At 46.5% G+C, this 26,672-nt stretch overlaps 1 protein-coding gene across 6 annotated transcripts in view; it reads left to right on the plus strand.

Annotated features, from left to right (window-relative positions):
• Window positions 1–26,672, plus strand: part of LOC122373417 (ATP-dependent translocase ABCB1-like) — a 40,946-nt gene that overhangs the window by 4,767 nt on the left and 9,507 nt on the right. For 4 of the 6 annotated variants that reach the window (XR_006255042.1, XM_043351438.1, XM_043351437.1 and 1 more), the window contains exons 2-15: window positions 2,596–2,740; window positions 3,832–4,059; window positions 4,475–4,589; window positions 5,238–5,338; window positions 13,544–13,715; window positions 13,977–14,101; window positions 14,340–14,529; window positions 15,225–15,333; window positions 15,848–15,963; window positions 16,183–16,308; window positions 16,569–16,724; window positions 17,139–17,357; window positions 17,703–17,964; window positions 18,298–18,479. Coding sequence is in view for 5 of the 6 variants with exons in the window: in XM_043351438.1 (XP_043207373.1) it covers window positions 2,634–2,740; window positions 3,832–4,059; window positions 4,475–4,589; window positions 5,238–5,338; window positions 13,544–13,715; window positions 13,977–14,101; window positions 14,340–14,529; window positions 15,225–15,333; window positions 15,848–15,963; window positions 16,183–16,308; window positions 16,569–16,724; window positions 17,139–17,357; window positions 17,703–17,964; window positions 18,298–18,479 (2,208 nt within the window). In the remaining variant the exon portion in view is untranslated. Of the gene's footprint in view, window positions 1–2,595; window positions 2,741–3,831; window positions 4,060–4,474; window positions 4,590–5,237; window positions 5,339–13,543; window positions 13,716–13,976; window positions 14,102–14,339; window positions 14,530–15,224; window positions 15,334–15,847; window positions 15,964–16,182; window positions 16,309–16,568; window positions 16,725–17,138; window positions 17,358–17,702; window positions 17,965–18,297; window positions 18,480–26,672 lie in introns of those variants that run through there. The other 2 variants (XM_043351439.1, XM_043351440.1) reach the window with 2 other exon arrangements.

Below are 26,672 nucleotides of genomic sequence, written 5' to 3' on the forward strand. Positions count from 1 at the left end.
CTTCGTTGTAGGCATCATTGCACTGCATTAGCCGTTTTCACGACGGCCATCTGGTACACATTTGGTGCACATCTGGTGCAGATCAGGTGCAGATTTGGTCAAATCAGGTTCAGTGTGTCTCTTAGTAGCTTTCAGCTAGGGTTGCACCACTATTTGCTTATATGCCTGCTTTGTCATATTTTCAGAGAGTATCATCGATTAACCCGCGAGTTGCTGGGGGGGGGGGGGCGTTAAACGCCCCCACTTTTTTCGCCGGGCCATAGCATAAAAACGGCGCGCCAAATTTTGGGTACCTGTAGGAAATTGATTGAAGTTTATTGTGACAAAGTTTCAAAAAAATCGGTCGGAAAATTTTTGAGATATCGAGGTTTTAGTGACGTCATGATTTCTGAGTTTTCGACCAAAAACGGCATATGTTCAAAAAATCATATAAAATCACAGAATAGACATACAGACATGCCGTAAACGCCATTAGACTGCCAATACCATGAACAATCAAATGGCTATCTTCGATTATTGATTATCGTTCCGCATTTTCCAAATTCTTGAACTGAAACTTGGCAATTTATCGTGACTACTTGACGACCATGATACATGCATTTCTTAAATTGAACTTTTTGAGCCAAGCACGTACACATATGATAAAATGAATGTCACCATCGTGTTCTACGCCCCAAATTACCCATAAAACATGTGTCACGGGCTGCGAATATCAGTTTTGATTTTCGGGGATATATGCCTACCCGGTTGACCTGACCTTGACCCTGACCTATGCTTGACTGACCCCTACATGGAGCTGACACTCTTGTAGGCCTTATATGATGGATTGTGCACCGTTTTGACAGAGTTTATGACGAGAGGCGCCCATTGCGAAGTCCTGAAGTCCATGCTACTGAAAGCCCGATTTCAGGTGTTTGACCTGACCTTGACCCGACCTGTGACCTCAAAATTCAACTTTAAAGTACTCATCTGAAGCGTCTCGTCGCGTTCTTTCGTTTGCCGCCTCGTGCGTTTCGCTGCGCCTATTGGTTCTCGAGTTATCGGCTGGGGGTGTTTAACGCCCCCCCCCCCCCCCCCAGCAAACGGTGGGTGACGAAATACCCCAGCAACTGCCGGGTTAAAACACTGAAAAAAAAATCATAAAATAAAGATATTTGCTATAAAAGAGATTAGGTGCTGATTTGGTCAAATCAGGTGCACTCGCCGGATAGCCCGTCGTGAAAACGGCTATTGTTACGGAGCGAGCGAAGCGAGCGTAGTCTTTCCTTAGATTAACGGAAATTTCTGAGTATGAGCGGCCGGCCGGCCGGCCGGCCGTGGTCACGCTTTTGCGAGGCTTATATCTCAGCAACCACTTGACCGATTTACACGCGGTAATTTTTGTAGGGTAGCTTCATTCCTTCTACCAAGTATTGCACTATTCCCGATGCATGTGGGTGACCCCTTATGCACGTGCCACGTGCAAAACGAAGAGGTGTCACTTTTGTAATTGTTGCAATATCTCGGTAACTACTGGGCCGATTGCGCTGAGAGTTGGCATGAAGGTAGGCACCTTGTAGGCAATGCATATCCATGTGCCAGAGTTGGGGTGCTGCTGCACGTGCGCACGTGCAGGGGTCGTTTCCAGATCTCGAGAACGGCTGGACCGATTGCGCTCAAATTTGGTACACGGTTACGGAGCAGTTAGTAGGGTGCCGTGCACAAGTCAGTTGGGACCCATTTTGCACGTGCGCACGTGCAGGGTGCCGCTTCCAGATCTCGAGAACGGCTGGGCCGATTGTGCTCAAATTTGGCACATCGCTAGAGACCGGTTAGTAAGGTGCCGTGCACAAGGTCAGTTGGAGGTACCCCCTCGCAATTTCGCACGTGCAAGGCCCACCCTCTCGCTCGCTCCGTTAGTCGCCACAAAAGGCGTTATACTGGTCTATCTAATATACGAAATCTAAGCAGCCAGATACCAAGGTCTATCAGCCAGCTTCCCGGCCATTTCTCCCTGTTTATATCGTAGGCATAGATATGCGTGCGAGCCATGCTACAGTGGGCACCAAAGTGTGAGAACTAGTTTCAGAGGTGTGAAAACTGGTGTGAAGCGATACCTCGAGATGCATAATCGAGACGATTGTGTATATTTACAAAAGTGATCATATGCCGGCCGATTCACACCCGTATCTTTTCATATGAAGAAGTCTTTTAGCATCAGACACACAGTAGGATGTTGAGGAAAATAGAGATACAGCCTGTTTATTATTTTGAGCTCATGATCTTTTTGAGTTTGCGTCCTCCATCGCGACCACACCACCCGTTGCCGTCTCCTCACTCTTCCCCAGCTACTTGATGTGCGCTCGGCCATCGTTGATGTTAGCTCTAAAATGCTGTTTACAGTTAAATTGGCGTTTAAAAGCATTTCGACACTGTTATTAATTTTTTTTTCAAGAGAAGCATTCTCAACTGTGCGCGAAGGATTGCTATTTCCCCCAGAAAAGAAATGTTTCAAGTATGTAATTCTTAATGAATTCCCAGATTCGCCGATTCATTAAATCAAACCATAAACCTTCCAAAAGAAAAAATAGTATTTCTGACGTGTGTCACTCACAGGGTCCACGTCGAGCCTCGACTCCTGGAACGACCTCACGATGGCACCGGTACCTGAGGATCAAGACTACTCTGACCCGGGGACCCAAACTCCGGAGATCCAGCTGAAACAGAGCAAACTCGCTACCATGAGCGAGGTCACACTCAGGTGAGTGAGTTGAGGAGTTTGGTGAGTACGAGTGTTTGAGTTTGCTGTCATGTGGGTTATTGGGCTCGATCGCAGTTTTAGAGTTTGAAAGAATTTCTCGGAGTTACCTTTTCTACTTTTCCTGATATTTTGCATAAAAAGCATATTTCATCCCCAGCATTGACACCCTCACTCCATGAAGAAATTTTTGGGAGTTGGCTCAAAGTTAGTTGTATGTAGTTTGGTTGCAACTTTTATACTTGCGTCCCTTTAGAATGTTTTGTTAGGATGTCATATAATTTTTGGAACGTGGTCGCGTTTGTAAGAGGCATTTTAGATTGCCTCCACTCGCTAACGATCAAAGCCTGCCATGTTCTCCAGTGACTAGACGACACTTTACGGCCACGGTGGAACATAATTGAGTGCTCGCAATGCCAGAAACATGTGTCTGCGCGGGCCAAGGCCCAAGTCGACCGGACGACCACCTCTGCTCCTATGCATAAACTCAAAGGCAATGTTAGGTGCACTCGATGTCCGTGACATTACCGCCTTTCTGTACTTCTCTATGTTTCGTCATTCCGTTGTCATGGCAACCGACGACAGTATCGAACAATCCATTGCTTTGGGCTGGTCGCCTTGGCTGGTTCTAACATTATTAGTCACCGAAACTTATCACTTACTGAATCATTAGATGGTGTAAGGCTCCTTAGCCCACGCATTTGTTTGCAAATTTGTAGATAAAGTTTCTAAATTTCGGATTAAGTGGAAGGATGTTTCTGAATTTTGGTAACGGCATACCTATCGAATAACAGCAAACCGTTTCTCACCATGACGAAATCTGAGCATAGAGCAATATGGCTCCTGTCTTACGATTTTGTTTGTCGCTGCGACAATTGTATTATAGTTTCATTATTTATTAAATCAGTCCCTTTTTGGTTTACGGTAAGCATCCGATTTACATAGATGTTTGGATCTTTGGCCTATAGTTTGGCTTGGTCAATGTCAGCACTTGAGACACAACACCATCGTTTGCTACCAGTCCCATAACATCGATACACCTCTCTGACGTCACCATTCCTCTCTGACGTCACCACTGCTCTCTGACGTCACAGCACGGAGGAGCCACCAGCAGCGCCTGCCAAAGAGTCGGGCCCGCCACCGGTGCCTTTTCGCCAGCTGTTTCGGTACGCCGACAAAAAGGACCGATGGCTCATCTCTGCCGGACTCCTGGCAGCAGTACTGTCGTCCATGGCCCTGCCGGTAGTTGTTGTCGTGTTTGGGAACGTCACAGAGGCCTTGGCGGAGTTTGGACTCAACCAGACGGCCGACGGGAGTGCAGAGTGAGTGCGAGTTTGGGGGATTGAAAGCTGCGCCCGAGTTAGTGGGAGTTTGGTAGAAGGAGTGAATTGGAGGCTGGTAGATGGAGTTAGAGCTCGGAAGCTAGAGCTATGTGTTGTTGCAGTGATATATTTGGACGGCCGTAATTACGAGTGGCAAATCTGAGATTCGAGAATTGGAATCCGTGAGTTTGCTAGAATATTTTACGTTTTAAATTAAAATTTCCAAATGTTTTACCATTTAAATCCAAATAAGAGCGGTAGGTATGTACCTGTTCGTTTATCATTCATCTTTAAACGCCCGAAACTGATATGAGCCGCCACCGGTAACTTGTCGCTTCTGCATTCGTAATTTGTTATCAACCGGTATGATTCCGTTGCCATGAAACTGAGCTGTTGTGACTCATTCTGTTGCCAGGAAGCTGAGCGATGCCATAGACGTGTTTGTGTTCGGTATTCTCGGTACATCGGCGCTGCAGATGGCCACGACGATGTCATTTGTGTTCTGTCTGTACTACGCGGCGGCAAGACAGGTGAGGGAGCGGCGTCTGTCTGTCTGTCTGTCTGTCTGTCTGTCTGTCTGTCTGTCTGTCTGTCTGTCTGTCTGTCTGTCTGTCTGTCCATGCGTCCGTCCGTTTTCCCGTCTGTCCGTATGTCTGCCTGTCCGCTGAGCTATTTGTATCCTACTTTTGTCTTTTGCCCATGTCTGTATGTCTCTATTTGTCTGTCTGTCTGTCTGTCTGTCTGTCTGTCTGTCTGTCTGTCTGTCTGTCTGTCTGTCTGTCTGTCTGTCTGTCTGTCTGTCTGTCTGTCTGTCTGTCTGTCTGTCTGTCTGTCTGTCTCTGTCTCTCCCTCTGTCTCTCCCTCTGTCTCTCTCTCCGTCTCTCTCTCTCTCTCTCTCTCTCTCTCTCTCTCTCTCTCTCTCTCTCTCTCTCTCTCTCTCTCTCTCTCTCTCTCTCTCTCTCTCTCTCTCTCTCTCTCTCTCTCTCTCGCTCTGTCTCTAGCTCTGTCTGTCTGTCTGTCTGTCTGTCTGTCTGTCTGTCTGTCTGTCTGTCTGTCTGTCTGTCTGTCTGTCTGTCTGTCTGTCTGTCTGTCTGTCTGTCTCTCTTTCTCTCTCTCTGCACTATAGGTACTTATGGGAACGCTATATGCCCATTCACGTGCGTTGTTTCTTTTTTCAGTCACGATGTTTGAAGCAGAAGTTCTTCCGTTCAGCATTGAGACAAGACATATCGTGGTACGATACCAAACAAATGGGAAACTTCACTACTCGAGTCACAGAGTGAGTTAAGCTCCGGTCATATGTTAAACGAAAGATGTTTCAAGATGACTGGCATTCTACCTCCACTGAAGCCCCTCTGAGGTCGGAGTTTTAGCTGTTACGTCATATTTGTGACGTCTTTATAGAGGCTGTTTATTGCTGGGTGACTGGGTCCTAACAAAACGGGTTGCTATCTTACCATTTAAAGGAATTATCAAGTGTTCCTTTTCGACTATAAATAAGCCTGTTTCCGTTGACCCTGTCAGAATTCTAGCCAGATAAGAAGTTGCAATACTCTCAGCTGGTGCCACCGAGTACCAGTTTGTTTATCTGTTTCCGCTATTATTCAGAACCAAGCGCCAAGTCATACCGTCCATATCAATCTATCGTAGGCCGTGTTGTAAAATTTATCACTTGGTGCCCTTTGGCAGTCGGAGCTCTATTGCTGGCTCATGTCTCATTCTCTGATAAGATATTGTTGGGGTACCGACTACCGCACCTGTATTGATCTTTACTACGCGTCTCGTGATTAAAGTCGATAGATGTATGGGGTCTTCCTTCTCTCGTACCTTTACTCGTAAGCAACTAAAAAGATATACTCATATAATAAATTCCTTAATCATTTGAACCAGAGCCACCATGAAAAGATCTTAAATACCAATGCTTATCCGCATAAACAATACTTTTTACCACATGCCGAGATATCCCTTTAACATTAGCACGTGCATTTGGGAAATGGCTTCGGCCCGCCTCGGCTAATGTTGAAGGTATTTGGGAAACGATTCGGCCCTAGGGCTTTTTGATTTTCCCAGACAAAATTTTACTGAATATTCTGAGCGGAAGAACCAATTCCAAAGAAGATATTTACGGATTGTGTGTTCACTAACAGCAACAGCAGAAGTGAGCAAAACTAAGTGACTGCGTTTTCACTTACTTTTGCTGTCAACGTAATTCAACTAAACAAGGGTATAGGTATCGTTCAAATGCCAATGTATTTATTGCTGCAGAACATGGTCAGCGAACTGATTATTACACTTATTACATCATAATGCACGCAAAATACGAACACTTTAAATGCGCGAAGCATCTTAACAAGCCAAAATGAAACATTTGATATTGTTCCAGCTGGGATCCAAGACGCGTTTGTTCACCCAATTTTCAGTTTTCCTCACGGTTTCCTCACTCCTGCTGGAAGTGGACTCCATATCTTTATTCTAACTTCTGACGCTTCACAATCTTCATCCTCAGCTTTTTCAAACCCTAAATAAGGGGAAAGTAGGAATTTTCATCTTTCATACTCAACGCAGCCCAATAATGAAAAACAAAAAATAATCACGGTGACTATAAATATGATCATAGTATTAATATAATATTAACACAATATTAAGAATATAATAATATATATCAAATGAATATGATAATAACTGTTGCGTCGGTACGGCATGTGGTAAATCTCTTCCCAACCTTGGGCTGTGAAAATGCAATTTTATTCACCTCGGTTTTTGGCTACGGACCTCGTGCCTACCGGCACTCGGTCCTCCGCACAAAAATTATGACAGGAAAAGAAGGCAAAACGCTGAAGAAATACGATCTATTCCTGAGCCATGACAAACCCTGCCGAGGTGGTAGAAGTTGACAGCATTCTGTCAAACATTAGCATCTTTTTCAATCAAGAATCACTTTCGGCCAAAGAAAAACTCGCAACGTTAGATGAGTCGTCTCTTCGAAATCTTCGAGATCAACTCCACTTGCACCTGGTAGACGCAATACCAGCTATCGCAGGACGACCTCTAACGAAGCGTATGCCAGGGAATGTATCGAAACTGGTTGATGATTGTTGGGCATTTGGTGCATCGATGGCCCAAGAAGCACTTCTGAAGGAAGCAGACAGTGTTCTGAAGCCGCCGGATCGTCGTGCTCCAGCCAGTCTCGGCCAATCTTCCTCGGCCACACAAACTTTGTCGCAGACTGACTCCGCAAATATGGAAGCAATGCTGGACAACATGATTCGGTTGGATCGAGAAATTCAAGATCTCCGAGTCTCAGGGGGGAAAATGAAAGCAACTATCGCGGCCCAACAGATTCGCATTGCTAACCTGGAGGAGCGCGTGGCAAGGTGTGCGACCAATGAGGAAAGCCGAGCTGTCAGGTGTGACATGGCGCCTCCTACCGGTTCCAGCTCATCAGACCGACTGCCCCCTCAGCACGCTTTGATAGTAGCAGGCACTTCAAAACCTGTAGCGGAGGCAGTAAACACTGAAGACTGCTCAGCGCCAGCCGACGTCCCAGCGGATTCCAATACCAGCGAAGACTCTGCGGCTTCAAGTGTGACTCACCCGAGAGAGTCGGGCAGCGGTCCAGACGCAGCTGAAGCGGGAACAAGCCCTCCCTCAACCTCACAGACAGGAGCAGCAGCTCAGGCACCGGCACAACCAACAGAACCGGCGTCCAACAATCCAGCCGCTCCAGCCAACGCAGTTAGGGGTGACTCTGCGACCACCTCAGCCCACCCTGCTGCATGTGAACATATCGAATCTGCGTCCTCTTCGGAAGAAAACCGTGCTGGAACTGGACAACGAGACTCCAATCGTCCTACCAAGTCACCACCGAGCTTCGCCACTGAGATGACCCGCAGCCTCGACATTGATAAGCTCGCCGAGGCTATAGTCGCTCAAATGAAGCGGCGCTCCGGTCCGCCTGGCACCGACTGTGACAGCGACAGCGAAGAGTCGGTAGCACAGCCCCAGCAGCGTCGATTGCCATATAGAACTAGCAGCGATTCAGCTCCTCTGCCTCCTCCCGGCCCGAGCACAAATCGTGGGCCCGTCCAGTGTAGCGTCAGCATTGATAACGTCGGCGCACCTGCCTCTGCGGGCACCGGTAGCGTGGCTGACATTAGAGTTACGCCCCTGAGCCCATCACCTGCTACCTTCATCCTAGAAGGGGTCAACTCTGACACCCCTGACAGCACAGTGCACAGGGTGGTATCCAACGTCGTGCGACATCTCAGCGGATTCAGAAAACTAGACCCTCGGGGTGAGACCAAATGGAAGTCCTTCCTTTTCTCAGCTGATAGCTGTGACCAAGAACTTGTCCTTAATCCAGCTAACTGGCCACTTGGACTCCGGGTAAGGAAGACGGATATACACACGAAGGACCATGTCACCTACGCGACGCTCGGAAAGCATCCGTCGGAACCCGCTCGCACTACCATGCAGCAAAAGCCGCAACGTGGGCGCCGAGGACAGACTCAGCATCAGCAGAGGAATCGCCAGTTCAACCCGAGTCGCCAGCTGCCTCCGGAGTTTCAAGGTCGCCAATCTCTACAGCAGAGAAACTGGAGGCAAGGGCAGGAAATGGAACGGCGGCTACCTCTTTGCCCACCGTGGGCGCAGCCCCAAGGCCAGACTTCATGGGAATGCCAGTCTCCCAACCAGACCAGACCAGTTCAACAGCCAGCTGAATGGCAGGGGCTGCATGCGCAGCAGCAGCTGGCACAACCGCAGTGGCTAGAGCGAACCCAGCCCTGGCAGGCTCCTCCCGTGCCTGCCTGCCCGTATCAGTGCCAGACCCGGCACGGGCTTCTCCCGCCGCCGCCGCCGCCGCCGCCGCCGCCCCCACCGCCACCACCGCCGCCGCCGCCGCCTCCGCAACAGCCGCAAATGCAGGGGCTTCAGCTGCAGCAGCAACGACAGACCAGCGGAGGTTTTTCGTGGCAGCACCATGATCAGTGTCAGCCAAACCTCTTTCGAACCGATAGCTGGCCAAGCCTCCCGCACCGGCAGCAGCATGACTCGCGAAAATTCAGAACTTCCGACACAGCAGTTCTCCCAGCCACCGCCATCATGCACGGTAACGGAACCTGGTTCAGCCAGTAACTCTAAGCTTACGGCAGTGGACCAACAAAGCACTCGTCAGTTTCGCATCGGCTCCTACAACTGTGAGGGCTTTCTAACTGCAGCCGCTTACATTATTGACCTACTGGCTGACCTAGACATACTTTTCTTATCCGAAACGTGGCTCTCTTGCGCGGAAGCAAATTTGATCTGTAATATTTTGTTTAGCTACGGTGCTAATGACATTGAAGTGTTGCAGACATTTGCTATGGACACTCCGCCCGGTGTCGGGGAAGGGCGACGGCACGGTGGCACTGCCATGCTCTGCAGGAAAAGCGGTCTCCTCACCTTCTCCCAATTGCAATCTGGAGACTCACGATTGCTGGGGGTACAGGTGAACGCTGGAGTTAGGCCACTTTTAATCATCATTGGTTGCTATATGCCTTATTTTTGTGGGTCTTTCGAGCAACTAGACAAGTATCGTGATACATGTGCGAGCCTGGAGGTTTTAATGTGCGCTTATCGAGCTGTTACGCACCTCGTGCTGGTAGGTGATTTTAATTGCCCTCTCCCTCGGCTGCCACTGTCCCAGCGGCCGGCAAGTTGGGCCCAGCTTCGCGGCTTCAATGCCTTCAGTCTGGAAATGCAGCGGCTGCTTGATCTCCAGGATCTAATCGTTGCCGAATTTTGTTTTGAGCAGTCTGAGACTTTCACCTATCAGCGAGGAGGACATCAAACCCACATAGATCACATTGCTGTGCCCCACTCATTTGTCGGCAGCAAACTCCTATCGTGCAAAATACTTTCTCCGTGTTATGATAACCTCAGTCCTCATCTGCCAATGTGCTGTATACTATCTCTCCCAGTTGGCCACACACTTTGTGCACCCAAAGCTCGAGATGATTACTCCAGTCACCGTGTAGTGTTAGACTGGAGCAGCGATGAAAGGAATGATGCTTACTGCAGACGCCTCGCGGATCTGCTGTCAGCGCGTATCCCTCACTGCTCCACGGTAAATGAACTTGACAGACAGCTGACAGCTTCCATTCATGAGGCTACTGCCGATGTTGGATGCTCTAGAGGCTGGAAGCCACCTAAGTCCTGGTGGACTCCTGCGGCATCAGCCGCCCGTGACAGGGCCCGATTCTGGCACTGCTTGTGGACTGAAGCTGGTCAACCGCGGAATACCGTGTTGCATGATTGTTTCCGAGCAGCACGTCGAGCATATAGACGAGCGCGTTCAGAGGCGGCGCGCTCCAAGGCTGACACTGGTGCCCGCATTCTGTCGGCGCTACGTCGTGATCGAAAGATCAGGGCATTCTGGCGGCGCGTGGAAATCGCACGCCGTGGCTCAGCTAGCCCGCGCTCCACGCTCACAGCGATGGACTTCAGAGACCATTTCGGTCTTATTCACACCGACGATGAGACACTCTCATCAGAGCAGGAGGGAGTGCATAGGCGAGTTCTGGCTTTAATGGATGAAGCACGAGCTTACCCGGGTCCCGGTAAGCGAATTTCTGCCGAGGAAGTCGCGCGTCTGCTACCACAGTTGAATCGTGACGCGTCTCCTGGCCCCGACGGAGTCTCGGCAGAACACCTCCTGTACGGGTCCTCTCCAGTCCTCCTGCAGGCTCTCAGCAGCCTTCTAACCGCATGCCTAAACGAAATGTGTGTGCCAGATAGTTTTACGAAAAGCACAGTTGTGCCGCTGATAAAGAAAAATGACCTTGACCCCAACTGCGCGGACAGCTACCGACCAATCTCTCTCGTAGGCACAGTTTCTAAACTACTAGAGTTGATTTTGCTAGAAGAGTTAGGCACCACATTCCGCCCGTCTGAGCTTCAGTTCGGTTTCCTATCTAAGCGCGGCACAAGAGAGGCAACCATGCTTGTACAGGAGACAGCACAGTATTATCTGTCTCGTAAATGCGCTGTGTTTGTTGCGAATCTGGACGCCCGAAAATGTTTTGACCGCATATGGCACTCTGGCGTCCTACTGAGGGCAAACGACTATCTGTCTCCGCGGAGCTGGGCTCTCCTTGCGTACTGGTACACACATTTAACAACGCTAGTCCGATTCGGTGGAGCGCTTTCAGACACATTCGATGTACGCCGAGGGGTGAGACAAGGAGCTCTCTTGTCACCCTGCCTTACTAACTTGTTCCTGCTGCCACTGATCCAGCAGCTTGATGACAGCGGACTGGGCCCGTCGGTACATGGCCATCACATTCCCGTAGTGGCCTATGCAGACGATCTGCTGTTGATGTCAAATAACGTGCGAAATTTGCAAAAATTGCTTGACATTGTGACAACTTTCTCAGTGAGCTCTAGGCTAGAATTCGTCCACACGAACCCTCACTTAACAAAAAGTCATTGTTTTATATTTGGAAAAGAACTACTGGCTCAGGTGCCCCGATGGGTCTTATGTGGTCAGACCTTGTCTCTTAGACAAGAGACAGAGCATCTGGGTGTACAACTTCAATCGCAGCTACAGGCTACAGGCCATATCAGCGCAAGAATGCGCCGGGGAAGAGGTGCTTTCTTCGGCCTCACGCCGGCCGGCATGTTCAATTCGTATTTGACTGCAGTGGACAAGGCCTATCTTTGGCGTATGGTAGTATCGCCAGCTCTGCTTTATGGATGCGCTGTGTGCTTTTTAAGGTCAGAGGACATATTACGTCTTGATTCTTGGCAGGCGACTGCAATCAAGTCGGCCTTGCGTTTGCCTCGCACAGCGCACCATACAGCTCTACTGGCGGCACTACGGATTCCGAGTGTGCAGGAAGTTCTCCGTCGAGCTTTATTCAATACTTTCAGGGACGCGTTTCGCGGGGAGCATCGCCTTCGTCGTGTTTTGTTAAGTGATCTGGCTCACACTGCGCTCAATTCGACCCGTTTGCACTGCCCAGGCTCACTTGTAAGTCACATGCTCTCACTGTGTGGGATGAACTATGAAACACTATTGAGAGTTGCTGGGGGGCATGTGTCACGAGACCTGATTAGCGCTCCCAGACGAGTGGATGGTATTGCCGACTCACTGCGCTGGCTACTGGCCCAGAACAATGGCGACGCCTGGGCCATGATCCATATGCTTGTCTTACCCCAACGAGTGTCATCGTAGCACTCCTGTTAAAGTTTGCGGGATTACTGGTTTGCGCTGAACAGGCTGCATGGAACAGCTGTTTGTACGTCTTTGTGTCACATGAATATGATGTGTATTGTGTAACTGTGTGAGACACCTTGTATTGTATCATGCCAATATGCTTTGTCCCTATATGATGGGATGTTAAATAAAATTGATTGATTGATTGATTGAAAAACCTCGGTGAATAAAACGCATTTTCCCAGCCCCGGTCGGGAATATATATTACCACATGCCGAGATATCCCTTTAACATTAGCACGTGCATTTGGGAAATGGCTTCGGCCCGCCTCGGCTAATGTTGAAGGTATTTGGGAAACGATTCGGCCCTAGGGCTTTTTGATTTTCCCAGACAAAGTTTTACTGAATATTCTGAGCGGAAGAACCAATTCCAAAGAAGATATTTACGGATTGTGTGTTCACTAACAGCAACAGCAAAAGTAAGTGACTGCGTGTTTGCTTACTTTTGCTGTCAACGTACTTCAACTATAAACAAGGGTATCGCTCCAATGCCGATTTATTTATTGCTGCAGAACATGGTCAGAATAGTCACTATCACTACATAATGCACGCAAAAAAACGAACAATTCAAATGCGAGAGGCATCTTAACGTGCCACAATGAAACATTTGATATTGTTCCAACTGGGATCCAAGACGCGTTTGATTCAGCGTTTCATCCAATATTCAGTTTTCCTCACGGTTTCCTCACTCCTGCCCTGGACTCCATATCCTTCTTTGTTCTAACTTATTGATCCAGCTAGCATTCAAGACGCGTTTGATTCAGCGTTTCACTAAATTTTCAGTTTTCCTCACGGTTTCCTCACTCCCGCTGGACTTCATATACCTACTTCTTTTTTTCTAACTTCTGGCGCTTCACCATCTTCATCCTCAGCTTTTTTGAAACCCAAAATAAGGGAAAAGTATGGAATTTCATCTTTCATTTAACGCAGCCCCACAATAAAATTACAAATATAATATAAACTGTTACGCCGGTACGGCATGTGGTAAATCTCTTCCCAACCTTGGGCTGTGAAAATGCAGTTTTATTCACCTCGGTTTTTTGCTACGGACCTCGTGCCTACCGGCACTCGGTCCTCCGCACATAAACCTCGGTGAATAAAACGCATTTTCCCAGCCCCGGTCGGGAATATATAATGCATACTCAAAAGTCAGTAGGACCGTTTACAACATTTTAATTGACTACACATGCATTAGCCCTCACATTGAGCTCGATTTTTCTGCTTTCAGCGATTTGAAGAAAATAGAGGACGGCATTGGGGAGAAGATTGGAATGATTATGGTGTTTTTCATGACGTTTTTTATCGGCGTCGGTCTGGCGTTTGTCAGCGGGTGGAAGCTGACTTTAGTGATCGCCTGCTTCATCCCTGTCATGATTGTCACCGGGGCATTTATGGCCAAGGTAGGCCACAAATACACCTTTTAGCTAGTACAGCATGTGCACATTTATTTATTGGATATTTTTGAGGAAATTTATTGCCGAATTTTTGTTTCATTGCAATGTGGTTTAGCACGTATCGGAGATGTTCGTTTATGATGAATGCTACACAAAAACTTTATGATTCGGACTCCATGTTTCCTCGGTATGCCTAACCTAATCTCTCAGAAATGCCTGAAGATATGCCTACCTAGCCTAACCTTGCGTTTTTTCGTGTGCGCGCAGCTTCAAGCAAGTTTCGCGCAGAAGGAGGCACAAGCTTACAGTTCAGCAGGCTCAGTGGCTGAAGAGGTGATCGGTGCCATCAAGACAGTGATGGCATTTGGAGGCGAGAATAAGGAATCAGAGAGGTTAGTCGTGGAGGGATATAGCGGCATCGACATCAGAACGGGACACAGATCTATGCACGCAGCCATCAGTCTGATGTTTCTTAGTTGTAACTTCATAGGATATGCTGGTTTTCTACTTACGCCCGAGCCCTTTTTCAGTGCTGTTCCATCATTAACCCGTGCCAATGCTCCAGCTACCGTTTTTTACCACTATGCTCACCCCTACTTTCTACTGTAACATACCCTCCCGTCTCCATAGGTACGCCGCGAGCCTCCAGGGCGCGCGAGCCGCCATGCTGCGCCGCAGCGCTGTGACAGCACTTGGAGTTGGCATGGTGTGGCTCACTCAGTACGCTTCGTTCTCGCTGGCTTTCTGGTACGGCACAGAGCTTGTGATCGAGTCACGGGTCGCCGGTGATGACCTCTACAACGCTGGGACACTGACCATTGTGAGTAGTGACGGATATGTGGATGGTGGAGAGAGTGGATTGGTGGTTTGTGGATTGTGGAGGGATGGGTGGATGGTGGAGCAGAGTCTAAAGTCAAGCGTAGTGAGCAGTCTGGATTGGATAGTCGACTACAGAATGATGTTCCACTCCTCAGAAGCTATCAGTTAACCGGAGCGCTAAGTTGTGCCGTTTATCACGCAATTAAGCGTGTCTATTGTGAGCATTGGGACAAAGCTATAAATTGTGAACTCAGCCCGTGTGATGCGGCACAGCCTTCCACTCCAAGCAAATAATTGCCTGTGAAAAGTGGAACATCATACTGTAGTCGACTAGACAGCGCGGCCCATGTGGATGTGGGGTCAGCAATAAAATGAACGGGATGGAGAAAAAACATACTATGGAAACATACTATGCTTACCGCCTGAACATCAGCTCACATGCGCGGCAGATTTATTTGAAGTGATTGAATTGATTTGCATCAAAAATGAACATTTCATACCAAAAGGAAACGCTTTATTTGAATGGCACTGGCTCTTGTTTCGCTGTGACCAATAGTATAAGGAGCTTGCGTGGAAACTTGTAATTTCACTATGGCCCATTCACTATGAGTTTTCTATTCTATTTCTATTTCTATGAGATCCCTGTTCTGCCGCTCTTTGGTGCGGATCTTTTCTTACGCTGTCCGTCGATTTCAGATATTTTTCGGAATTCTGATCGGAGCAGCCAACGTGGGCCAGGCTACCCCTCATGTAGAGGCGCTCTCTGCTGCTCGTGGAGCCGCTGCAGCTGTCTATTCGGTCATTGGTGAGTGAGCCGAGGTAATATCTTCTGCAGGTCATTAGAGGTGATGTCTGTGAGGTCATAAAACGTTCTGTAAGGCCAAGGAACGCTAGGTCACACTCTCTTTAGGGTTACCAAGGTGATGTCGCAGCCACCCTCTGTGAGGTAAGGACCGAGAAAGTGCGATTTTTCACTCGGTAAGGTGGTCATATGCACCATCTTTACCTTTGCATTTCAACATTGGATTAGAAATGCCTACATCGTCACTATTCTGGTACTTTTCTCTTTGTTGAATAATTATTGCTCGTTGGCTATCACAGAGCTCCTTGTTTTATGTGACCGATTGGCGATTCCTAATTTTGCGATTTGAGAGAGAAGAGAGAGAAAGGGAGAGAGAGAGAGAGAGAGAGAGAGAGAGCGAGAGAGAGAGAGAGAGAGAGAGAGAGAGAGAGAGAGAGAGAGAGAGAGAGAGAGAGAGAGAGAGAGAGAGAGAGAGTCACGAAACAGTAGCCCACATACTCCGTGTGTTCCATTGCAGAGCGAGAATCTGAGATTGATGCCAACAGCGAGGAGGGGCTGAAGCCTGAGAAAACGGTGGGACATCTTGAGCTGAGAGACGTCCATTTCACCTACCCATCTCGACCAGAGACCCAGGTGTGTATGATATTTCTTAGGGGTAAGATCACTCGAAATATACCTATCATATGTTGATATGTACTGGAAGCTTTAGAAGTTACTGAAAGTAAGCCGTTGAAGTGTTATTTTTTACAAGCATTATACTTGTGTACTGCTCTCTCCCGCTTGGTGAATCCCACTGCCATTTTTCCACACTTAACCTCCACAATGCCGTGTTTGTTTACTATGTGTCGGCAGATCTTGAAAGGCATCAGTTTCGCTGTTCGACCCGGGCAAACAGTGGCTCTGGTCGGCTCCTCCGGCTGCGGAAAGTCCACCTGTGTCCAGCTGATCCAGCGGTTCTACGACCCCGAGCAAGGAGAGGTTAGACGCTCACCGATATGAGCCCGGCGGCAGGTCAAAGACCGTGAACAGTTTGTTTTATTGACAGTTCACATCAGCGTACAGAGCACACCAGTTGCCCTTGCGTTTTGATCTGCGTCGTATATATGCAGTGGAGGAAATTTATTCCCAGAAGATGGTACAAAATGTATGTAGCTTTTGACTTGTAGTTTTAGCATTCTCTTTCTTAGATGGCTTAATCGATTCTGATTCTCCACGTGTTCGGATGTTTTGTTGGCCAGGTCCTGCTGGACGGCCGTGATGTCCGCGAGCTTAACGTGGCCTGGCTGCGGCGTCAGATCGGCGTCGTCTCGCAGGAGCCGGTACTGTTCGGCACCACGATCGCTGAGAACATCCGCTACGGCCGACCCGACTGCTCCATGAAGGATATTGAGGAGGTCCGTGATGCGAGTTTGGTGGCTGTTGAGCTGCAGGGTCCAGGGGCGGTGGGATGGATGTAGTTTGAAGTGGATTCAGGTTTGCATAGATACAATGGATAGAAAACGTAAAAGGTGTTCGTTTCTAACCTGCATTTATATTTCTAAGAAGTTGCAATAACTGCGGTAGCATATTGTCAACTTTCTGTTCAACATATTTCACCTTTCTAGCATCACGATGTTGTCACTCTTCAGTGTGATGCATAAGCCCAAAATATACGTCAGCTAAAGGTATCCTTGCCACCAAGCATTCCGCTTCCTGATTTGCTTACACCAAACATTTCGCCGCTGAATATTTCATCACCTGAATATTAACACGCTCTACCACTCAACATTCGATTGACTAACTACTGACCCCGCATGTCTTTACAACAGGCTGCTCGCCAAGCCAATGCCTACGACTTCATCGAAGAGCTTCCGCTCAAATTTGACACGATGGTCGGTCAGAAGGGCGCTCAGTTGAGTGGGGGACAGAAGCAGCGAATCGCCATTGCACGTGCGCTCGTGCGCAACCCGCGCGTGTTTCTGCTGGATGAAGCCACCTCGGCACTGGACTTGCGAAGCGAGGCTGTTGTCCAGCTTGCACTAGATAGGGTAAGTAGCCACTGAAAATGGTCATAGATAGAGTTAAATTCGTCGTAGAGGTTGTAGTAAGTACTAGCTGGTTGTCTGTGTTAAAAAAGGCAGCATATGGCGTCGTGGTATTTCACAGCATTATCATGTAGTGCCTCTTAATATGGCTGAACCGTCACCCTCCCTCATAGATATGTATGTATGTACATCGATTGTGAATACGGTGTCAACGGTTGCTTTGCAGCCCAAAGCATGTTGGGAAATACCTAGTCATTGCTATATGTCACGCTGGTTTGATTTTCACCCCCGCACTCTAAACACCAACTTGTCTTCTGGTCTGATCACACTCGACACCCTTCTTTCCAGGCTCGGTCGGGCCGCACCACAATCGTCGTGGCCCATCGTCTCTCTACTGTTCGAAGTGCTGATGTCATCATCGCATTGAGCGACGGACGAGTGGTGGAGACGGGCACCCACGAGCAGCTGATGAAGAACGAGGGCCTGTACCACGGCCTGGTGACGTCACAGATCACCGGCGGAGGCGAGGAGGAAGAAGTTGCAGAGGAAAGAGTAGAGGAGGAGGCAGAGGAGGAGGAGGATGTGGTGGAAGATATGGTGGAGGATAAAGGTGAGGGGAGTGGTGGTCATTTTAGCAGAACGCCTACTTTGTTATGGTTGGCGTTTTGCTTCATTTTAGGACCACTGCCTGGGAGGGGGACGCTGATGATTTTGACGGTGTTGATGTATGAACACATATGTTTTGTTACTATCAGCTTATAATGTTAAAAGGCACACCATATAAAATAATCAGCGTTTTCTTCATCGGCAATGATTGCATAGCAATGTGTGATTTGATTGCATCAGCTATGTATCTATGTGGTATTACTATTAATGATTACATCTAGGTATGCATTGTTTGTTTTTAATCGTCTTCTGCTTCACAAAATTCCCACTTCTACAGATGGTTTCCACCTTCCCGCCCTGAGGCGTCCTTCCATTCCGGGTATCACGCGTCTGAGGACTCTGTCGTCCGGCTCACACCCCAGCGACGGGCACCATATCGGATCAGAGGTCAACGGGGACTCGACCGCCGTGACTGTCGTCCGCCCGGCCTCCAAAAAGAAGCGCAGAAAAACCGCCAAGGTGAGAGAATTCCTCAGCTAAAATAGGAGATGATGACTTAGAGAAAAGAATGAATGGGAACGGGCTTTTATTTGTTACGTGTTACCTCTACCGAATAGCCCGATAAACTCAATCTGAACTAACTGGATATTGATATGTACCTAATGTTTTTGCATTGTTTTTTGTTTGTTGTCCTAACGCTGATTCTAGTAATCAGCAAACCAGTCAACCACGCACGCATAGGGTTCTTGCTCGTCACTTTTTTAGCACCGCATATGTCACTCAAGAGCGGATAGGACATCAGATCGTGGCCTATACCTACTGCCGGGATGACTCAGCTGTTACTAGCTGGACTGGCTAGATAATACTATCAGAGAGTCATATATGGCACTATGAGCAGGGGCGTCGACGCGTAAGGAAAACTGGTCCGACTTTTTCTCGGGGGGGGGGGGGGGGGCCCACCGGTGGGGGCCCCCAGGTGTCGAACGGCTTCCCAACGTACATTTACATACATACATGAGTATACAAATGTATAGTGCAGGGGTGCCAATTTATGGAAACTGTTGCGGGGGGGGGGGGGCGAAGGCCGGGGGTCAAGGTACCCCCTATCAAAAACCAAAGTCAGCGAATTGGGCCCACTATTTTTTCGAGAGAGGCCAAAATTCACATAAAAAAGCTAAATGTAAATAAAATTAATAACTTTCTGTTGGCGAGGCCCATGGCGAGGCCCATGGCCAAAAAGAATAAAAGAAATAAATGTTTCAGCATTTTGACATTGGAAACATCATTCAAATTGTGGTTATCTGCTTCTATTAAAGCTCGGGGCGATTGTTTTTTATCGTTTTATAACAACACCCTGCATTGTGCGCTTTACAAAATTGCTAAAATGCGATAAAACTGAGCACATCTACTCCCCATGACTCGCGATTCACCTCCGTGGGTGACACAATAAACGACTCCTCCTGAGCTCGGCTGGCAAGCGGTTCCAGGCGGTGGTAGCCCGGCACATAAATGCACGGCGAGCGAGTTCTGTGCGCACTCGTGGCATTTGCAGCAGCATACTCTCCGATCCCCGATTTCGGCCAAGTTTCATGCTAAATTCTCTGATTTTGCTCCAAATACATAACATGTGCACATGACGTCGGCCTTGCATATGAGCACAACGGGACACAAGTACAACCACTACCATTTTTTTAATTTCTAAGATAGTCCGTTACCCATGATCAGGTAACCAGGAGTGCCCCCTCCCACAGTCCCGGCGACGCACAGAGACCTTACTTTAACACCAGGTAACATAATAAATTGATCAAGTCGCGGCACTCCCTGCTAAGAAGTGGAAAATATAAATAAAATATAACGCATGCAATACTACTAAAAAATGTTAGTAAGTACGCCAAAAAGGAGGAAAGTAGTCATTGCCAAGTGAAGCAAAATGACTGCCCACTATACCAACACAAGCAACTATCATTTATACCAGTGTTAGTAATTAACGCAATACGCATTCATACTCAAGGTGGGGAAAAGCATGCCTGGTCATGTTCTTGCAAGGTTATTTTTATTGCCGAAACCCTTGGCTCCGTCCGGCTAAGCTAGGCTTGTTGCCAGACAGAACCTCAGGAAACAGCACGGACTAGAGTATTCTAAGAATTAGTACAATAAGTTGTATAGATGTCAATGTAGGTAATGCATGTAACCTACATTCAATTTGCATATTTACCATAAGGCAAATATGCAAATTGAAATAGACAATGATTGAGAAGGGCGGCACACAAGGATTTATTGTAGTTGGTATTTAATATAGGTATATACGAATCGTTATGTTGTGTACATGCATGACATGCACATACGTACATACATGCATATGCATATGTATCATGTACGCGAAACATACACACATACATACACACACGACACATATGCATCCCACAAACCAAAGTGGGTAATATGTACTATTTCCAACGCAGAGTACACCGTGGAAATAGCACATATTTATACAAACCCCTAACGATATACGAACAGTATAGCTATACACAATATATAGGTAGGAATAATGTTTGTCGCTATGAGGTTGATTATTCTTATTATTGTTTTGATTGTTCATTAATTGTTCATATTTATCTTAAGTGTTGTATGAATCAACAAAGTGTCTGCGTATCACCTTCTTTATTATTTGTTTTGAAGATGGAATATGATTAACAGTTGTGAAAAGAGGTGCAACAATGCTATTCCACAATCTAGGACCTAGAAATCTGATAGTAAATAGTCTGTAGTTGCGATTAGAGAAGGGCTGGTTGAAGTGAGTGGTACGCCTCGTGCCGGCATGGTCTTCGGGACTCAAATCAAACAGGTTGTTAATTGTTTCTGGAAGTTGTTCTTTAATAAATTTGTGCATAACAAGAAGCATATGAGATCTCGCTATATCAGTTATCCTTAATAAGTTATATTTTTTGAAAATAGGCACAGAGCTCTGAGGTGGGTAAACTCGTTCAATTAGTCTGACAGCTCTCTTTTGTAATATGATGAGTTTTTCTAACTGAGCATGGTAATTATTTCCCCAAACGATACAGCAATAGTTAAGATATGGAAGAATTAGGGCATTATACAAAAGGAGGGTCGTTCTCTTATCAATATAGAAGCGTACTCTTGCCATTATTCCGATGTTCCTGCTAACGATATTTGATGTATAGTCTATATGTTTTGTGAACTTCAATGACTTATCGATGAAGACTCCTAAATATTTGATAAACTCTTTCTCTTTAATTTCAGTTGAATCAAGTACTACGTTTACTTTTAACCCTGAAGACTGAGTTGCATAATGCTGTGTGAAAGTTTTTGTGCCGTTTAGAGAAAGAAAGTTTGCATGAAACCAGTTACTGACTTTTTCAGTAACTTCATTTACAGTTCTTTGTAGGCTATGTATGCATTTATCTTTAAATATGATTGCAGTGTCATCTGCATAGGAGAGGCAAGTTACGTCAGGACTGATGTTTGGTAAATCATTTATATATAATATAAATAACAGAGGACCCAAGATCGATCCCTGTGGAACTCCCATAGTAACATTTTTGACAGATGAGTATGCTTTTCTTATTTTCACACATTGCTTCCTTTCTTGCAAGTATGAAGATAATATTTGTTGTGATTTGTGTCTTATACCATACCTTTGTAGTTTTTGTAGTAGCAAATCAATGTGCACCGTATCAAAAGCTTTTCTTACATCTAGAAATAAGCCGAGCGCAAAGTTGCCCTCTTCAAAGGCTTTAGTAATTATATCTTGTAGAAGAAGAATCGGCATATAAGTTGACTTTCCTAATACATAAATATTCAGATTTCAGAGTAGTACAGTTACTCAATGGTGAGCACAATGCAATTTGCATATGCATGTAGTGCAGTACCTATTTACCTGACACTGCACAGTGGGGATTTTCCCGATCTAGCGCCTCTTAATTCAAAAAATCTTTTTTGGATTTTTGTTTATTTTTTGTGTCAGTGGGGCTAAGAAATGTCTGAATTTTTCATATATGGCATTGTTTAATCTGTATGTCCACAGCAAGACTAGGAAAAATGCGCCCAAAGTTAACACTCGTGCGTGATTATTCAATGGGGTTAGTAAGGCCCGAAAGTATAGCTCAATTTCATTGTCCTGTCCTGTTAGTTTTAATCTTGCGAGGTCTTAAGTTGCATATCTTCTGAAAGGCACCTTTATTGGGAATGGAATGGCAAACAGAAAGTATGCCACAACCTTACTAAGGTCACAAAAATGCCATTTGCAAAAACCCTTACAGACACCATGTGGAAGGAATAGTATTCTAAATAAATGTAGGAAATCAACAATGTTTTCCACACTTTTCCACTCCGAAATATATCCTATCAAATTCGCCACTTTCTCCTGCACAAGTCAACGCCTAGTTTGGCTGCCGGAACTTGCCTGAACACGGAATATTCACATTAGAGTATCTTAACACCCCACTCTAGGAGCGCTAGGGCAAACAGCAGGCGCGGATACAAGGGGGGGCCATGGGGGCCATGCCCCCCCCCCCTTGGCCGATTTTTTTTTATTTTTTTTTCAAAAATAAAATAAAAAGTTAAAAAGCTGAAAAGGGGGCCTCCTGAAAATAAAGTGGCCGAAATCCGATGAGTTTTTTTTTTTAACCTACCCACTTAGTTATTTCTCGTTCGTTCATTTATTTCATAATTCGTTTATTCATGTTGAGATGTTGCCTGAACAGCTAGATAAGCTCAATAGACGCAGTTTTTTTGTGGGGGGGGGGCCCAACAAGTGGGAAGATGGGGCCTCCAACAGGTGGGATTATGGGGGCCTCCTGAGTGGTTTCTAATGGCCCCTCCCTTGGAGATTTTCTGGATCGGCCCCTGGCAAACAGCACGATATAGGTATGTTCCGGACAGAGGCGAATAATTTTACTTCGTGATTCACGTATTTTCTGAGACACATTCATTAGGAATATGATGACAAGTGTAAATAATACATACCGTAACCTTATTAACCCTTGCACTTGTGGGGAGGGGGAGGGGGAGGGGTCGGATAAAACCCCATGGTTTTCCGCAAATTACTCGCGCAAAAAGCGGCCGATCGCGACGAAACTTTCGTTGCCCTCGAGATCATCAATTTTACATCTAACCTAAAACTTTCATGACTCTGACCCAACTGACCTTTGACCTGTGGCATATTTCTCGAGACCATGTTTGGCCGGAATCGTGATTCGGCGTATGCCAGTTCACATTATCCGCGGTTTCCAGTCTTTTTGTGGTTTTAAACGCTCAAATATGTGAAATGATGTTGGTGCCATGCATTATGGTGGGTGACAAGGTCACGTGAAGGTCAAGTCAAGGTCATTGACCTTTGATGACCTTGGTTCACTTTTTCGGGTTTTACTTGTTTCTGTGGTACTTTTTGGTGCTGATTTCGAATTTAGCAACCATTTAAATATTTACGAAGTAGTTCTGGTGCCTTCGTACCATGTTACGAAGCTATCAGTAGTAGGTGACACCTACTATGAATGGCCGGCAGGACGCCTAATGGTTGATCTAACCTGACCTGACCCGACCTGGCCTAAATGCATAAAGACATCGTCTATGATCAAAATTAGCATGAAATTCGTGATCAGCACCCCAAAATACCCCGTAACACCCTAACTATGCGATGTTTCAAGAGGTCTCGATTTCCCAACTTTAGTTGGGTCATTAAACTGACTTGGAAAGTCAACTAATGGCCTTGAACTTTGAAATTGGATATATTCGGCCTCATTTCGTCATAGGCAGCACGCTTGATTTTTTCGCGAAGCTCTAGCTTGATCAGGGGCCAAACGGCTGAGCCGGGGGTCCAATTGAACCCCTATACTATGTTGACTATGCACATTTACAGGTAAAATTCTCACCAGAACACACCAGCCAACATCTGTGCACAATCTGGCTACAATATTACCTATGGTTTGCCCTCTACGAATAAAGACGTGCTAGATCGGAAAAATCCCCACTGTGCACTGGGCCGAAAATATGAGGAGAGTTTCTTCGAATGTCTTTGAATTCTCGTAGCATCTTCCGCTTTCGTTTCTGACACCCAGATGCAAGGGCGGCGCCACCGTGGGGGCAGTGGGGGCAGACTGCCCCCACTGGCAGGAGGCCGTGGGGGCAAGACTATGTTTTTGCCCCCACAAAATTTGGCTGATGTATGGGAACAGAAGACCGGTGCAACATTCATTATAGGCGGTTATAATAGTACGCCTGTTTTTGACGGTCCTCGTATCAAGTGCGTCAGCAGAACGTTCGTTCTCGGACCGTCTGTCGCATATCTCGTACTCCCACTCATTCTCCTACTCATTTTCATTCACCAAAAGGCTGCCCTAGAGCTTAATCTCGAGGAGGTTGAGAAGCAGTTTATCAAAAGTCGGCCAGAGAAGAGATCACCCTCTTTTGGGAACCCTTAGACTGAGACTGAGCTCAGAGAGGTATGACAAAATGTGATAGGTATGTATATCCCGGGTTATCTGGAATTGTATGTGGGTCGCCCTAATGGAGCTTATTCTCGTACCTATATCAATCGTATGTGAGAGAATCGCACATATATACGTACTACGGGGAAAATGAGAAATAGGTACTGACTATAGTTTTGAGGAACACACCATTTTACATCTCAACGAACAACATAACGTTTTCAGTAGTTTTCACAGGTTTGTGTCTCGCAATCTAGTTTTATAGTTTTATTTCGGCCGGGCGGCCCGGGGGTAATCCTAACCACCGCAGCCCGGGGTAGCCCCCCCCCCCCTGTTAAACTCCGTTAATAAGGCAGCTACTGAAACAAAAATGGTACCAAACGAAAAGTATCTATGAGAAGATTCTAAAGCACCGAAACTTTTTGACCTCAGGTCAGTTTTCAAGGTCAGAATTCAAGGTCAAAGGCAAAAACCGGCATTAATGTAGTGGTCTCAAAGTACGTGTTCCAGAGGACGGCATGGTGCATAAAATCGGCTAAAAGGGATGTTGAACAAAAGAAGAGAATCCGTGGATTCCGATGATGTGCATAACATTCAAATTCAAGGTCACGATCATGCTCAAAATTGACCACAAACTTTGCACTTTTTCTTATATCTTGTATACTAAATTCCGAGATGTTTTGATATGTTTTCAAGCTTAGCGGACCCCTATTTGTGCTTAAGCTTACGATACAAGACTGCTACGAGGTCAAAGTCACAAGAGAGTATCCTTGCTAGAGGCTATTTCACTATTCAAGTCAGGCATAATAATTAAAACATGTTTTGCCATACTGAGGCTCTAAATGAATGCTTACAGCAAAATGGATGCCAGAGGCCAAGAATCGTGATCCGCGGCTACGAAATCATCACAAATGACCTTCCATGTGTAAAAAATCAACCAAATGTCATTCGAGGTCACATGAGGTCAACATAAAACTTGACCTTTTCCAAACAATATATATGTCATTCGACGCGTCTCGACAAGACTAATGCGAAGGTACCACTGCCGTAGCTCCAGAACCATTTTTGTTGAAGTTATTTGCGAAAAAAAGAAACTAAAGCCCCAGCTCGGGGTCGTTGCCCTGACCTCTGACCTCAGGTCACCAAAGTTACTTAAGTATTTTTTTCTGGGTCAAATGCTACACAACCGTGCTCGTAATTTGTCTTTATCTCTAAAACTCAATTTTTGGCAGCTGGTTGAAGTTCACGTCCGTGACGACGAAGTTTGCCGTGCAGGAGTCTAGAAAAATCGGCTCTGAGACATTATCAAGGAGGCTAGGTCCAAATTTTTTGCTTCAAAAGATGTCAAACTAATGGGGGATAAGGTACAGCAAGCTTCGTCTTTCTATCCCTAAGCGTTCGTGAGGTATCGCAAATATTCGCCAGGGGAGGCGAAAAATGCCCCCCCCCCTTTCCGGGCCCGCGAGGGTTAATGGTTAAACTCAATACGCCTATGCATGAAACCTAAAACCAAAATAATTTTGAATGACAACATCTAGGGACAATGTGCTCATGGATTTTGCAGATCGGCGTTATCAGACAACAGTCGGGTCAGTCTCAAGCTTGCCCCCACTGGCGAAAATTTGTGGCGCCGCCACTGCCCAGATGTGTAAGCTCTTTTGCTCGAACGACCACTCATGGTTTCGAAATTATACAATTCAAGGAAATCAACAGAAATTATAGGTTAAAAGGCACTCGCAGCACTCTGAACCCGCGCCAAGTCGGCCGAGTTGACTCACGAGTCACGTGGGCAACAGGGATCAACTCAGTTCTGCTTCCCTCTTTACATAGCAAGAATAATATTTATGTGTAAACATATAATTTGGTTTTCTCAGTCATATATACTTACGTTATATTTGGCTTAATAAATATTTATTAAATGATATAACTAGGTTATATTATTCGAAGATGATTTTAATCATTGTCATTCAATACACGATCCTTTTGTTAATTTTTAAACCAATGTTGAAAATTACTCTTGTTTTTAAAGTCGACATTTTTTTTAAATACATTGTTTTAGAGTAGTGACACTATATGTTATCCTTTTCGGCACAGGGAATTATCTTGATACCGTCGACCAGGGGTGTAGGAACGTCACGAAAAGTGGGGAGGGGGCAGCCCCCGGCCAGGGAAGCTTTGATGTCACTTTGTGAGAAACCCAGTACGTGGGCCGCAGCAGGGTCCTCGTGTGCCGCAGAAGGGCCCATAGGCCGCAGCAACCCCC

This window comes from Amphibalanus amphitrite, unplaced genomic scaffold (genome assembly GCF_019059575.1).
Source record: "Amphibalanus amphitrite isolate SeventyFive unplaced genomic scaffold, NRLGWU_Aamphi_draft 001492F_arrow, whole genome shotgun sequence".
Lineage (NCBI taxonomy): Eukaryota > Metazoa > Arthropoda > Thecostraca > Balanomorpha > Balanidae > Amphibalanus > Amphibalanus amphitrite.